This window comes from Spea bombifrons, chromosome 11 (assembly GCF_027358695.1).
Source record: "Spea bombifrons isolate aSpeBom1 chromosome 11, aSpeBom1.2.pri, whole genome shotgun sequence".
Lineage (NCBI taxonomy): Eukaryota > Metazoa > Chordata > Amphibia > Anura > Pelobatidae > Spea > Spea bombifrons.
The window spans coordinates 13597708-13613650 of NC_071097.1; the positions used below are offsets into that span (position 1 = coordinate 13597708).

A 15943-nucleotide genomic window follows, 5' to 3' on the forward strand; every position below is an offset into this window, starting at 1 on the left:
ATTTTGATCTGGTCATGCCCACTTTCCACCCATGGCCATTGCCCATTATATGCCCATGCACTTGTTTTTAAAATAATAGTTGTGTTAGCAGTTTTATCACCCAGAAATTGGTTAACCTGTGGTATCAATGTAACATATAATACAACAAGGTCTATAATACAACAAGGTCTATATAACAATATGTATTTTTGCATTCAAAATCGGCATAGATGAAATTAACTTTAAAAGGTTTGGAGTTTGTGTATGGTGCTATGCAGTACCTGTGTCTCGATCTGTAGCCCGCACCACAGTAACAGAGGTCCCAATTCCCACAGTTTCTCGCAAGCCCAAACGGCTGTATTGCTGCTGTGTGAAAACTGGAATCTCATCATTAACATCTTCCACGTAAACAATGACCTGTTGGAATAACATAACACAAGAAGCGTTTGGTATTAATTTAGTATTTTGCTTGGAGGAGATGATGCTATAACAGAGGACAGCAGAGACATCAAGCCATCCATGTGGCAGCTTCACTGGAAATCACCAGTGCACACGTCTACTGAGGTTCTGGTTCAGAAGAACTATGCATGAAACAGGGAATATGTGGCAATACTTTCACAGAACAGTGCGTCATCTGCAGCAAATTGAAATCCACTTAGTGCCACACTAAACCCATTTTGTGTATGGCAGCTTAATCATAAGTAAGGATTAATTTCACCAAAATCCAAACGTCAGACCTACTATAAATCTGTCGTAATGTGTTCAGCATTTTTTTATACAAAAGGTACATAAAGAGGATGTTAAAAGAACCCATGGATTAGACAAACTGTCCAATTTGTTTTTATGGATCTGTAAAAAGAAATGTCATTCATTTCATCTTCTCTGCACGCTTGTTCTTATACTAGGTCCATGTGGAGAATATTTTATATCTCAATCTTAAGATATAGATATAGTGAGTCTTCCAAGATCAGTAGAGAGGTCCTTCTTTACCTTATTAAGTGATGCTTGGGGGCATGTTACAGTATTGAGATGGGGACTGAACACAACTCAATTCTATCATAACTTACTTTGGAGAATATTATTTCTTTCATGTTCCAAAAACTAAGCAAAGACATGATGTATGCTTCATATAATAGTAAATGTATGCTTTATATAATAGTAATGACAGTGAATCATTCTTGAAACATTTCAGAAATGCATAAGTGCTGAAATAAATCACTTAGAACAACAAACTGCTTGCGGTTCTTTCTTTTTAGTCAAAGTAGTAGTAATAATTATATAGCTACTTATCTTCTAAGGCACGGATTTATAGGGGGAACATGTAGTAGACAACCAAAGATTTATTTTATTATAAATGTGTGAAACATATTTCTACAACATTACTGATTAAAGACAATTACAGGAAAAAATGCTTATAGTACCATTCTATCAATGTGAGTGTATTCACTGTTATTTGAATAGTAAAGACTATGGACACCATCTGGGTTCACAGACAGAATAGTTTAATACATGAATGGCAATTATTTAAGGGAACAGGGAGATCACTTGCATTTACACCAGTTAGATGATGAGCCCTGAGTGCGGAATGTGAAACACCAAGGTCAAAGAAGGTAAAATATTATGAAAAACTGCTATTTATGTACTCCTTTGAAGATGAAAAAAATGTACATTTATGTGAGTCGAGAATTTAGATGGAAAATGATTCCACTATAATAACATGTTGGGAGTTTAAAATAATTGCTTAAACACACATTCTCTAGTGAGAAATGAAAAATGGTACGCTGGGTCATGTATTAACTGCTTAAATATTCTTTACTTGTACAGATTTTCCATCTTACCCTTACGGAACTTCTCATTGGACCTTGATCGCTGTTGTAAGCTTCAACCGTCAAAACATGAGATGAGTTGGTTTCTCTATCAAGAGGTTGAGGACCACGCATTAATAGCCCGGTGATGACATCAATTCGAAAATTGTTCCGGCTATTTCCTGGCATAAGATATATGAAAAGAAAAAAAAGCTTAAAACATTCGATTTCACGAACCCCAGCTTCCACAGGAATCATTGTGTTATTTTTCTGCCCATGCAGCAAATCTAACCATGTTTAGATTTAACCAATACATATTTTCCCACCAGCTTCAACATTGATCAGTCCTTCCTTAAGCTTTTTTTTCTGGAACTCACATAGAAAAACCTAGAACTTTCTAGCAAAGAACAGATCCAGTTTTGTGGCGATCTGGATGCACAAACATTGTTTCACGTAAGCCAGAAGGAAGCAGAAGCTGCAACTAGCATAGAGATTATACCTAAGTTCTCTATGAAAGCATTGTGGGCGCAGTGACCCAAATTAGGTATATCTCACAAACCCTAATGCCAGCTCTATGGTAAGCCCAGTATGCATCAGAAAACATGAAATGCATTTAAGTACAGTAGAGTTGAAGAGCCTCAATACCCAATGTCCAAAGTTCCAAGCTGCCCTCATACCCCTTAAAAAATACTCCAGTACGACTTGGTAAGCTTGGTTAAAACAATATAACACCACCTTTAGTCCATAAAATATAATTTTCTGATTCACACTTAGATGAATCCCAGATTTTGTTGTTTGTATGTGTTTTACTGACTACCCTATTTTGTAACTTCTCTATTTCTCTATTTCAATTCTATACACGATGATTCAATATTCTGGTTGTATGTCACAAAAGAAAAGAGAAGTGGCTAATGAACCTGAGCTCTAGTTTTAACATAGCTATCACAAAACCACATGAACAATGAAAGCACTCTTCCTGGAAGAGGAGGGGGAAGAACTTAACCTATTCAATGCCAAGAATTAGTGTTCCATATTGGAAAAACAAAAAGCGATATAACTCCCAGATAGCAATGGGTTAAATATGCCAAAAACATATTATCTTTAAGACTGGTGTTCTTAGAACAACAATGTAAAATGTACACTTCGCTAAATTATTTGTGAAAGCATCCAATAGCAAATGTTTCTTGAGAATTTATATTTTGTAGACAATGAACTCCTCCTCTATTAACAATAACATAAAACAATAATTAAACATCCAGAGACACAATCTACTTCTCAGTACAATTTCATACTAATCATATTAGCTATTGCTCATTGACGTCACTCTTAGAAATGTTCTGTAGTATATCGTAATATAAAATAGGTAAATTCGCTGGATGGGAATTTATGGGAGTTGTGGTAAACAGACATTAAATAAACAATAGATAAAACTATTGACAGCTCAAGAAAAAAAAAGCTGTCAATCATACTTTTGTTTCCAGACAAAGTTGAAAATGTACAAAAGAATTAGTTTATGGCATATTTAAGGTACCTTAAAATACATGATCTGTAAGCTTATCACATTACAGATGTAACTTATCTGTCAATGTTTGGAGCTATCGCTGTCAGTCTCTCTTGCCTCGGTTTCTCTATGGATGTCTCCCTGTGTGTCTGCCACATGATTTGTTTCTCTACGTGGTCCTGTATTTTTCTAGTTTTGCGTGTCTGTCTTTGTCTCAGTCACAACTTATATTATTCCACTCTCTCTGCTTGTCTGTCTTTTTATATAGCATCCAGACAGAACGAATAGGACAGAGATCACTGAGAACCTTTTCCAGTGAACTTTTTAGTTGTGTGTATTAATATTCCAAATGGAAGCTCCTAGCACCTGCTGTGATATCATTAAATGTGATACAATGCGAGGAGCAGTACAAATATCCTTAACTGTGCTTGTGTGCCAATGGCCGTTATTCGTTGTTTACTCACATATTTTTTCAAGAATAAGTCATAAGGCTGAAGCCCAATGTAAATAAATGGGTTTTCATTCTGTCCACTTATGCTCCTGGGTAATAATCTACTCTTGTCAACAACCCATTATACAGTGTTGGGAATATGATGGTGTATTGGAATCATTAAATAATAATAATAATAGAAGAGCTAATGATGCAATGATATTTTGTCATTCAAGCAGAAGAACAAGTGTTTGTAGTATAAAAGATTGCTTTCTTTAAGGCCAGCTATTACACAAACGTTTAGATATACAGTTAAGGATTTTAGGATGAAAGGAATTGCTCCTAAGATGTTTCTAGCATTCCTGTACTCACTTTCCTGAAGTAGGCTGTACAATCAGAAATCAATTATATAACTATCTTTACTTACCACTAACAATACGATACCACACTCTTCCATTCTCCCCCTCATCTTCATCAGTAGCTTCCAGCTGGTATTTAAAAATACATAAAAAATTAGTAATATTAATCTCATGTACATTTAGTGAAGAAGGTGTTTAAACATCGTAACCTTGAGGTTTATATAAATTGCAAATATAGACAGATTATTATTAAGTAAAAAGACCATTTCATTCTATTCATTGCCTTATTTTTTGTAAAAAAAACCCTCTTATTTAAAAGAAATTATGCTTTAATATTAGGATTAGTGGCGGTGAAAATACAAAATAATCTAAAAAAGGAAAAGTACTCTGTTATGAATCTGTTAAAGAGACTGTAGTACAATAAATAAATGTGTCAGCATGTGGATGTAGAGTTACTGGGCATTTTCAATGTCGTCTCTTTAGTTCAGGATAGTGCTGCCCTCCAGTGTCCTCTTTGCTTCACAGTAAATATAAAATGTATTTAGCAAAAATTCTGACTACACTGAGAAACCAAACCCCAGACTGCCACAAAGTGTCCAAGGAGAAGTTGACAGAAGTTGACAGATGTCCATCTCCAGATCATCTAGGGAATATGTGAGCGCTTTGGCACATTTTGCATTTGCAATCCCACCACAATAAGAAAAATGGATATAGTCCTGTTGCTCCAAATGAGGATGGAGTATTGTTTAGTTTAGGATCGTTTGTTTATTGAACAAACACAGAAAATAATGGCATCATATAAGCTTTACATATGATTCTGTGGTCTCTGAAAGCTTATATGACTATATCATTTTATACACTGGCTCAGCTTAAGGATTCATAAGCATGGCTTATACTCTATGAAACAGATATGGATCTCTCCTCCAGGCTCTAATACCTCTATGGACGATGATAATACTGTTTACAGGCAATATTTTAGTGTCAAGAACATTCAAAGTGCATAGGAATTATAATGTTACACTAAGTTACAAGTTAGTGTTACACTAAGTTACAAACCAACTTTTTTCTTTGACGTTTGCTTAACATTAAATAATCTACATTACTCCCATCTTACACTGATAAACAAAATATATGTTTATATTAAATGTAGATAAATGTATAGAGTTAAACTGCCTTTGCCATAGAAAGCGAGAAAGAAAATTTGGTAAATATATCTTTATTGGCTGACGTATAATAGATTGCAAGCTGTCGAGACGATCTAAGTCTCTTCTTCAGACATATTGTACATTTAAAGCAAAAATGGCTCATACTTTTATACAGTAGTAAACATGGAGACAGTCACAGCAAGGTACAGACGTTGTGAATATTCCTGTAGTGGTGTTAAAAGGAAAGGCAAGTGCTGTTAGTCATGGAAAAATTTACATCCTTAATTTAAGTTTAAATCGTGATAAAGAATTTATGTCACGCTACCCACACATCAATATTACGCATAGACCCGTAGTCTGTGGCAATCTACCACCAAAAGAGGCTGCTGGGGCCAAATGTTACATTTAATACCAACATACTAACAGCCCATTTGCATTTCCTTTTAACATCCCCAGAGGAATGTAATCTCGATTCACAATCTCTGTACCTTGCTGTGACTGTCTCCATGTTACCGTATAAACGTCCGAGCAATTCCTGCTTCAAATGTATAATATGCCTCCGATGTTTGCAATCCATTATATGTTAGTTAGCCAATAGATATAATATTTACCAAATATATCAAACGTAAAAATTAAGTTTCCATCTCTGTGATGAAAGTATATACCAAAGTAAGTTAGTTAGCCCTTCCATCTGTGTTTCCAATGTTGCTGGCGAGTAGGAATCCATGATAACTCACACACAAGTTCCTCGGTGGCATGAAGAAGCACGGTGTTTAAATGCATAGCAAGTAGAAATGACATTGGGAGTAAATGCTGAAGACCAAGAGATAATCCTGTTATATGGAAGGGTTTTATATATAAAATGTGTTATTCAGACACAGCATGGTGATATCCTAGGGATCATTCTTTTGTGTGAGGGGAAATTCACTCCTGTTAGTTTTCAGTAGCTAGGGTGGAAGCACATAGCTTCAAGCTTTTGTAATTGAATTTTACAATCTCCATTTAGAACTGGAATGACTCATTACTTGTCATTACTTGTCCTTTTATTTTTGTGAATAAAAACCATAGTGATAGTACGAAAATATTATCAAAATGTATCACAACTGGGTTAAAAAACAAAAGGATGGAGTGATTTTATAATCACCCTTAGTCCCTAGAAACAACGGACTTGACTACATAAAAGCAGTGGTGTATTCTGGTTTAGGCCAACTAGAGCAGCAGCCCTTTTGACGTAAAACATGGAGCCTATCATCCTCTCAGATTAGGGTCACTGTAGCACCACTGTAAATGGGAGATCACTGATCACCGCTGATCACCAGCACTATGGAGCTCTGCGCCTCCATAGTTGACTTTCATCCAGCAGAAGCACTTATACACATCCAAATGGGTGGCTGGTGCCACTGCCCTGGATTAAAATAGAAAAAGGCTCCAGGCACTCAAGGGTTCCATCAGGCAGATTTATTGAAGGAAACGGACACCAACGTTTCGACCTCACGATGAGGTCTTTATCATCGTGAGGTCGAAATGTTGGTGTCCCGTTTCCTACAATAAATCTGCCTGATGGAACCCTTGAGTGCCTGGAGCCTTTTTCTATTTTGATTTACTGGGGAGCTGGCCCTTCCTGGCACAACTAAGCACCTGAGTTCCTGTGGGGAGTGTGTGCAGATTCCTGATTTTGGTGACTGACCTGGATTAGGCCTGGAACAGCACTGAAGACAGATATGCTACAGCATAGAAGAACTGTTTAGTCTATTAACTTTGACTGTTTTACCCCAACTACTGTAAGAATGTAATCTTTACTTGGTTCTTGGTTTAGACAGTCTTCTGACTATCCGCTATATGTTTACATTTCCTTACCAAAGTAACATCTACCAACTAAGTATGACCGAGCCATGAAATTTTAGAGTTTATTTTTTATAATTTATAATTGTAAATCTGCTCAAAGTATCTTAATCATAGGCACAACAGAGACATTGCATGTACTGCCTCAAAAACACCTGCTACACCGGGGGTGGGGACGTCTATAAAACACTTGCTGCTTAATTTTATCCCATTTTGGATAAAAATCTCTAGTACAAAACATGACTTGGGACATGAAACTAACTGCATCTTCCTAGTCGTAATCCAGTCTCTGGGCAAAACCTTAATATTGAATATGCAAAAAAGGAGTAAAATAATAACAACAATAAAATAAAACTTAAAGCCAAGTCTGTAAGGAAATATGCTGTGAGAGAAGAATATAAAGACGTTTCTTTTATCGAAATGTTTGCCACACACTCCCCCTCCCCTTTCCTATTAAACCCATCTCAACTTCACAGCAACCTGAAGGCTGGCATTCACTGAACAAAATCCAGTCTCCAGACTGTACCATGTCAACATCCCACAGGGGGAAGTCTGTCCTTTTGGGAGACAAAGTTATTATTTGTGAAACATAAAAAACTATTGAGTCAAAAATTAATGAAAATGTATAAAGTGGCAACTAACACAATTATTAGTTGCAATATTTATCACCGTACCCTAAAGGACAGTGAATTTAAAGTTGTTGGCATATCTTTGTTAAAAAAAGGAAATCTCTTCTCCTTTGTCTGCTTTCCCAATTCCTCCGTCCTGCTACCCTGTATCTCCCCATCCCCCTTTCCCAGCAAAGGGCACCGTAGTTGGGAGCAAGCAGGCAAACAACAAGGGGTCACTGCAACATGGGAAGTCAGGAGATCGGATGAGAAAACCATACAAATCAGGTAATTCAGCCATTTATTGCAGATTTTTTTTTTTTTGAATGATCCCTTAGTCCTGTTTGTTACAAGTAGAATATCAAAAATGTATTTGTATCCCCTTTGCCATCTTCTCATGAAGACAAAAACATTTATTATGTAGCTAAACTGTTTACTTTGGCTGTATTATTCTGTATTATTTATTTACTTTTGAAGGGAAGTACGGGCAGCCGATACAGAACAACTGTCGGGCAAGAATGTATTTTTTTCCCAAATTACAGAGAAAAAGACTAAAAATCAAAGTGCACTTTCACGGGGATCGGTTAACAAGCACACACTATTATCAGTATATGATGAATGGCAAACACTTTCAGTAAGGCAAAAATTGCAGTTTATATCGATCTCATTCGTTCACGGTAGGTGTTCTTCTAAAATGATGATAGGCATCCCATGAGCAGGTGCTTCCTTGTTCACTGTGTCAGTCATTTGAGCCACCAAAAAAGATGCAGGTTTAACACTTCCAGCGTCTTTAGAAGTAGAACCTGCAACCTGTTGCTTCTGATTGCTAAAATGTTGCCTTATTTGATTTTTGCACATAAGCCTGATTTTTATTTTGGGAGGATATAACTCTCCTACTCATCACCATGGACAGTTAAAAGTGACTGTTAGATAGAATATCTTTAAAAAATACATAAATCAACAAATTGGAGGAGTGCATTGCAAAGTAATTAGTAAAATAAAGCCAGATTAAGAAGCCTGGGGTTCTGGAGCACAAAAAAAGGGTTCTTCAGGTGCGTCTCTTTTGAAGCTCATCACAAATATAACATAGTTAATGTAAAATGAAAAACAATTTATTGCAGATTCCTCCATGGTGTGACACACTGTTCATATTAATAATCAGAGTGACGCAACGTACAACATTCCTCAACGTACCTAAAGGAAGAAGAAAACTAGGCACTTAAGCTCCTCTAACCTGACCCAGAGTTGCTATCAGCCATTTCACTGCAGTCCTCCCACACATAGTTCCGATCAGGTTTTCTGGCAAATATGTTACAAAACTGATTTTTTAGTACTAATATATATATATATTTAAAAAAAAAATGTAATAATTAATACATTTTAAACATATTCCAAATTGCTGAACAATGTTGGTCCAGCAGATGGGGTTAATAGAGGTTGATAAGCTACTAAATTGAGAAGTGACTTCAACATTTGTGAACACTTCCTGACTGGAAAGATCCTTTCACAACATTTCTTGTAAATGATACAGATAAAGAGTCTTTTGCTTCCAAGATTGATTAAATTTACATTTTAAGTGACTGGCAGGGCTGGTCTTTCAGATTTAATTCATTGTGTGAGAGGAAGGAGAAACTCTAATAAAGAAGACACCTAAAAAAAAAACACATTAAAGATTGTTGTTTTTCTTTTTTAAATAGAGGCTATAAAAACCTTCTGCAATTCAAAGGGGGAAATTTTAAATTTCCTTTTTAAATGAAGGCCATGTTTTTTTAAACAAAGTACAGCAAAAATGTGGGTAAATGTGGCAAAATATACTGATATCATTGAGCGACTAAAAATTCTCTGATGGCAAATTAAGTTGTAATACACCGTGTGACAAAAGTACGTGGACAACCCTCCTAATTATTGAGATTGGGGTTTTCAGCCACCCTCGTTGCTAACAGGTGTATAAAATCAAGTACATAGGCATATCAACTCCACAGCCAAACATTGGCAGTAGCATGGGTCATACTGAAGAGATCAGTGAGAATGCCATGAAAACTCTACCGGAGCGCATCGTGCCTACTGCAAAGTTTGACTAGTTTGGTGTGGAGGAACTCAAGTAGTCTGCACAAAGCCCTGACCTTATACCATATAATATTGTGGAAGGATGACATTCTGTCTGTCTTGTACATTCAAGAGTTCCAGCAGTCCTTTTTGTAGAAATTATCTGCTCATAATGTTCCAGTTCAATTGTTCTGAGAAAGTTGCTTACCAGTAGTGAGAATTTTTTATGTGTCTGTTTCTATTAAAAAAAAACTAAAAAACTAAAGTCTCCTGCTTCTTCATATCTTGTAGAACACACACTGGGTGCACAGAATTCAATGCCACGGGACATAAAAAGATCCATCCTAGTCAATTGACACAACGCAAGGTAGAAGCCGAGTAAGTAAACAAGTAGAATTTCTTACTATAACACTGTTTTGATTTTTGTCAAAAAGTGATCAGTAAAGCAAACTCAGTTTGCTGCAATGCATCCTAAAGTTACTTATGTAACTATTCCGAATGAGTGACATATTACAGATGATTTCACCGAAACATATTTTCCAACCACAAAGCCTTCACTCTACTCAAAATGAAATGAAAAGGCACTGAGAACAGAAGTACGGAGCCTCACAAATCAAAGCATTGCCAGTGTTGCATTTATTTTCTTCTGTTCAGGACAAAAAGTATACACATAGTGCAGAAATTACAGCTATACTTACAGTATCTCACAAAAGTCAATACACCCCTCACATTTTTAAAAATATTTTATTGTTGCTCTACATAAAGATGGCCTAGGCTATAAGAAGATTGCCAAGACCCTGAAACTGAGCTGCAGCACAGTGGTGGTGGGAATGTCATGGTCTGGGCCTGCATGAGTGCCGGCCCAGGGGAGCTACAGTTCAATGAGGGAACCATGAATGCCAACATTTACTGTGACATACTGAAGCAGAGCATAATCCCCCCCCCCTTCGGAGACTGGGCCGCAGGGCAGTATTCCAAGATGATAACGACCCCAAACACACCTCCAAGACGACCACTGCCTTGCTAAAGAAGCTGAGGGTAAAAGATGATGGACTGGCCAAGCATGTCTCCAGACCTAAACCCTATTGAGCATCTGTGGGGCATCTCCAAACGGAAGGTGGGGGAGCGCAAGGTCTCTAACATCCACCAGCTCTGTGATGTTGCCAAGGTTTAGACATTAATGGCTGTGTGTTGAGTTATTTTGAGGGGACAGCAAATACAGGCTACTACTTTACATTGTAGCAGAGCGCCATTTCTTCAGTATTATCACATGAAAAGATGTCATAAAATATTTACAAAAATGTGAGGAGTGCACTCACTTTTGTGCGATACTGTATATACACACTATTCTTTGTCAGGAGCTATGCATGTTTGAAAAAGCAACCCTGCATATGAACAGTATTACAACTAACCTTTATTCCAAAAGGCCAGAATAGATACACATTTTTTTATGTACTTTTTGTGGAATTTTGATGTGCATTCATAAATAAACATTTTTGTTGTTATTATGTTTACTAGTGTCCAAGTTACTCTGCTTTATGAAGGTGTTTACAACTCACACTTTCTTCAAGTTGCATGTTTTGTCTTCTACTTAATCATATATAGCAGTGTTGTAATTAACAATTGTTCTTGGGGGAAAAAATATACCAAAATAACATTACTACTTTAAAGCATTGGGCACCTAGGGATATAACTTTGACTTCATAGTTTTTTAAATCGAATTAAAGACGGTCCCTCCAAGCAACCACATCACAAGGGTGTCTGCCAACTAGGCACCTTGTAATAATACTAACCAAAAAAGATGGTTTCAGTAATTTGTAACCAAGTCCACATATTTCACAGAACACATTGATAGCGGCAAATATGCACATGTTTGTTAAATGTATTTATTTGGAACGCTATGGTCCAAACCATGTATTAGTTCCCAAAACAGAGGGACACTAAGGGGGGGGGGGGATGAGGAAGTAAAGAAGAATTGTCTCTCGAATGGGAGTTTAGTATTAATATTAGAAATTTGGCATTATTTATAATGAGCAATGATGCAAATTGAAATTTGCAGTGAAGTGTTAGATTATATCATTATTGCTCTTAAAATCTGAATTCAAGTTGACAGCAATAAATGTGAGCATGACAAATGTATATTAATTACACACAGCTTAGGATTTTCATCTTTTTTGCTAAATGCTGCTTTGCTCTAACATTTTTTTCAGGTTGCATATTAAGGTGCAAAAGAAACTGAAATAAATGACTCAGGCTCTCAGTCTATAATGTCAGCTTAACTTACCATACCCAGACATTCCAACATGATCAGCTTCCTACCATGTACTCGAGATATAGTTTGCATTACCTGACAGGCCATTTCTAGGGCTTGTAGGCCTCTAGGTAAACTATAACATCGGTGTTCCTATTGAACTTGGTTAATAACACCACATATTATCAGTGCCCTAGAATGCCACTCTGGCCACCTTTATAGTTGTGCATTTGGCTGAGTATTGCCATATGTCTGACTCAGGGCAGCACCCCAACCCACCTCCGAGGCTCCATCATCTGTGCTGTGCTCCGGGATATTATGGCATATCCTGTCTCTTAAGGACACACAGTCTTACAGTTCCAAGTCGGATTAAGTGTTTATAGGCTGGTGGTCAGCCACCTAGTTGGCCTATGCCACAACACGCTTCCATGTATTCATGGATGGGCAGGACCCATGTGTTATTCCATTCCTAAAAATGCTAAAATACCCAAAATATGTATAGCTTCATTTTTTACTTGCCATGCATTTCAGAAAAGATTGGTAGGACTGCATGAAAAAGATGTTGGGTAACTTTCATCTTAAGGAGGGAAATAGTTATTCTTTAAGCACCTTAGGGCTAGTCAAACAATAACAATGTTTTATTTCATATGAAACACAATCCTCTCCTAGAAAAGGTGGGGTGCATGGACTAAATGCAGCAGGTGCACTACAAGGCAGCATGAACAGACTGCTTAATACAGAACAGGAAATACCATTGTTTATTCATTAGCTTTTCATTCATCCCCTGCTTTTGGCCTTAGCTTTTTCCTCCTCTGGTGATATCATCATTGTTATCTTAGAAATGGAAAGTAAGAATGTACATCTGTATGACACCATAACCAGTTTCCTTGGGAACCATAGAATAAGCAGTAAATATGCAGAGAAACAGGAATAGTTCCACCTTCAGGCATCCTACAGGCTATGGAATATCCCTGTCACCAAGACGTGTTTTTCCATTATGCAAGGAAACGTCTTAACTGGACAGTATAAGAGAATGTAAACCACTCTAAAATAGCCAATTTGTTCATAAAAAAGGCATTTGTTCAAAAGAATAGATTGTAATATATGAATAATACAGGGTAGAAAGAGTATGCACGCATTAGGAAAGGTAGTGCCTGTCCCATAAAGTTGGGTTTTAAGTATCTGAACTCCAGCTCCAAACCTTTTTACATTTCCTTAATTCTTTCTTCACATATTTTTACTCCTGCAATGATGTCTTAGCCCGTTCTTTGATACTATAATGTGAACTGAAAAATCTCAGATTAAGCATTAATTAAATTATATTAAATATAGGCATACTTATTATGGTACTTGATAATATTAAAGGCATCATCCTTACCCTTAACTTTCTTAATAAAAAGAAACTTAATGAATGTTACCAATAAAATGGAAGTTGGTGTCCAGATTAAATATTTATCAATGATAACATTGGTATATTTTAACACTGTTATATACATTATAAAGCATGTAGATTTTATTTATTTTACTTGAGTCTACCATCCTGACTAAAAGATTTACGTTTGAATAAAAATGTGGATTGATCAAAACAAAACAAAAATACAAACACCCAATGCAAGGATTTGTCATCTACTTAAAAGTGGAGACATTGACACCTCTATTATTTGTCACACAAACCTTGGTTTTAGCGTATATTTCACTAACATATGCTAATCGCAACCTTTCAAGACTCCCTGGTGAGTTTACTTCCGCTTGGTGCAAAATATATACATTTAAAAACTGATTTAAGTACCCCCACAGCAGTTTACTGGGACTACAAATGTTTTATACTTCGGCTTGAAAACTTGATCAAGTAGCTCCAGCAAATGTTATAAAACTAGCTACAGCCAACAGGTTTGTCTGTGTGACCAAGACATCAGCCAACACTTTGCAATATTTGCCCAAAAAGGAGCTGCCAACTAATCGGTGAGTTTATCAGGCATGTGATTCAACTACAGTAGCCAGGGGTTAAAAAAAGGTTTCAAGAAGCCATACAGAGTTGAGTTTCGGTTTTCTGTTTGCTTTATACATACAGAATTAACAGATATTCTGAATTTGCAGATGACTAAAATACTGTTTTCAAAAAATGTTTTTGTATGTTTCTCCCTGCTTCTATGTTTTTTTTTACTTTTAAAGTGCCAAGTGGCTGTACAATGCATTACTTGGCTACTGTATTATTAGCCACAAAGCCCTAATCTAGATCAGTTTATGTTCTTGGTAAGTAACCCCTGATAATGATCCACTCAATTGTGAGAGTTGTATTTAGTCCACTATGATGCATTGAAAGCAACTCTCAGTTCAACAATAAAACTGCACAATATTAGTGTTTGTATTATGGCGATATATATCATTATATATGTCTTTAACAGGTAGTGCGTTTATAATATTCTGTTGTAATGTGTTCTAGCAGTTGATATTTAAAGGAATGGTTATGAGCTATTACGATGGCTATTAGTGTGTTTTATTCACATTATTTAATATATAACAAACACATTTTTGTTGTTTCTAAAAATATTATTGTGATGCTCGAAAAGAAGGGCAGAGAGATTTGTCCTAAAGAATGACCAGTTGGGGAGCATGTTGTACTAGGAAAAGTCTTAAATAAATTGCAGATTTTCAGAATGTTGGTAAGGTCCACGTGTTCATAGTTCATATAACCTGCCTATATTTATAGTGAGAGTAACAAAACGAATGCTTTATAAATATCACAGTGCTTTATATTTGCGTTGATAAAACGTATGTAACGTGTTTAATGTGACCAAAAATTATAGCTTTATAGTGAATGAAAAGGCACATGTTTACGATACAACTCACCGTACCCTAAGCATGGTTATAGGGCTTGTGCTTACATTGCACTGGGAGTACCTTTATAAAATATATGTAACTTGTTACAGAAATCAGTAGCGTGGAAGATATATTCTCTACAGTATGAATAGGTCCCCTTCAAGAAAAATGAAAAAAGTATTTTAACTTACACTTTTTTTTTCCTTTCAAGAAACAAAATGAGCACAACGAATTCAGAACGACTTGGCAATGACACTGCTGGAGGCTCCCTTATTTTTGGACTTTTCAACACCACTATACATAATGTTGCTATAAATGCTACCGACATACCATCAGACATCACAAACACACTACCCATCATCATCTCTCTTGTCTGCATTTTCCTTCTTCTTGCAACCTGTCTTATTTTTGTGACACTTTGTAAACCTGCTGCACTAGATCAGTCCCTGTACGGTCCACACGAATGTATGCCATATCATGTAGAGGATGCCAGCGAGCCTCAACTAAGACTGTGGAAGAGACTTGGATCACTAAGACATTCAGTCAACAATTTCCGAAGGAGTCGACCAATTTCACAACATCAAAGGGCTTGCCCAAGACTGCCACCAACCAACCAGGACTGGTCATTTATGGAGTCCACCAAAATGTGACCTGGCAGAAGCAAGTTTAAGAGACTCTTTGGATTTAAAGAATGGGTATTTGTGCTGGTGATTGGGTTTAACATTAAACACTGTGTATTGTATATAGAATTAGTTATATTTAAGGTCAATATTTGCAGGACAACATGGCCATACTGATAAGTTCACAATGTTGAAATTTAAAGTTCTCAAGGAAATAATTGTTTGCACGAGGCAAGCACGTTTTTTTATTAGTGAAATTACTAAAGTACTGGTGTTACCAAGAAATACAATTTACAATTGTTTCCTGGACATTACTGATACTACTGATTTGGATCTTATCAGTAAAATTCATGCAAAAATAAAAACAATGTTCTCATTTTACGTTTGTGAAATATTTTATGCAAATGCTGTATTCCAAACTTTTTTTTATTGCCATACTGGTGTAATGCTGCACACTGGGGCAATGGCATGGCTACATTTGTACATTGAATTATTTTGTAAAAAAAGGTGAAAACATGGGCTAATGTCCACAGCTTT

General features: G+C 36.4%; 2 protein-coding genes across 2 annotated transcripts in view; one reads left to right on the plus strand and one right to left on the minus strand.

Moving 5' to 3' along the window:
* The window catches only part of CDH23 (cadherin related 23), a 357384-nt gene that overhangs the window by 92318 nt on the left and 249123 nt on the right, over positions 1–15943 (minus strand). The window contains exons 27-29 of the mRNA XM_053451249.1: positions 4143–4203; positions 1818–1966; positions 261–396 (exon numbers count right to left, since the gene is read on the minus strand). Of these exons, the coding sequence (XP_053307224.1) occupies positions 261–396; positions 1818–1966; positions 4143–4203 (346 nt within the window). The remainder of the gene's footprint in view (positions 1–260; positions 397–1817; positions 1967–4142; positions 4204–15943) is intronic.
* Positions 7732–15787, plus strand: C11H10orf105 (chromosome 11 C10orf105 homolog). Its single transcript, XM_053451252.1, has 3 exons — positions 7732–7957; positions 10007–10093; positions 14998–15787. Exon 3 carries the CDS (start codon positions 15005–15007, stop codon positions 15434–15436), a length of 432 nt encoding a protein of 143 aa, XP_053307227.1. The 5' UTR covers positions 7732–7957; positions 10007–10093; positions 14998–15004; the 3' UTR covers positions 15437–15787.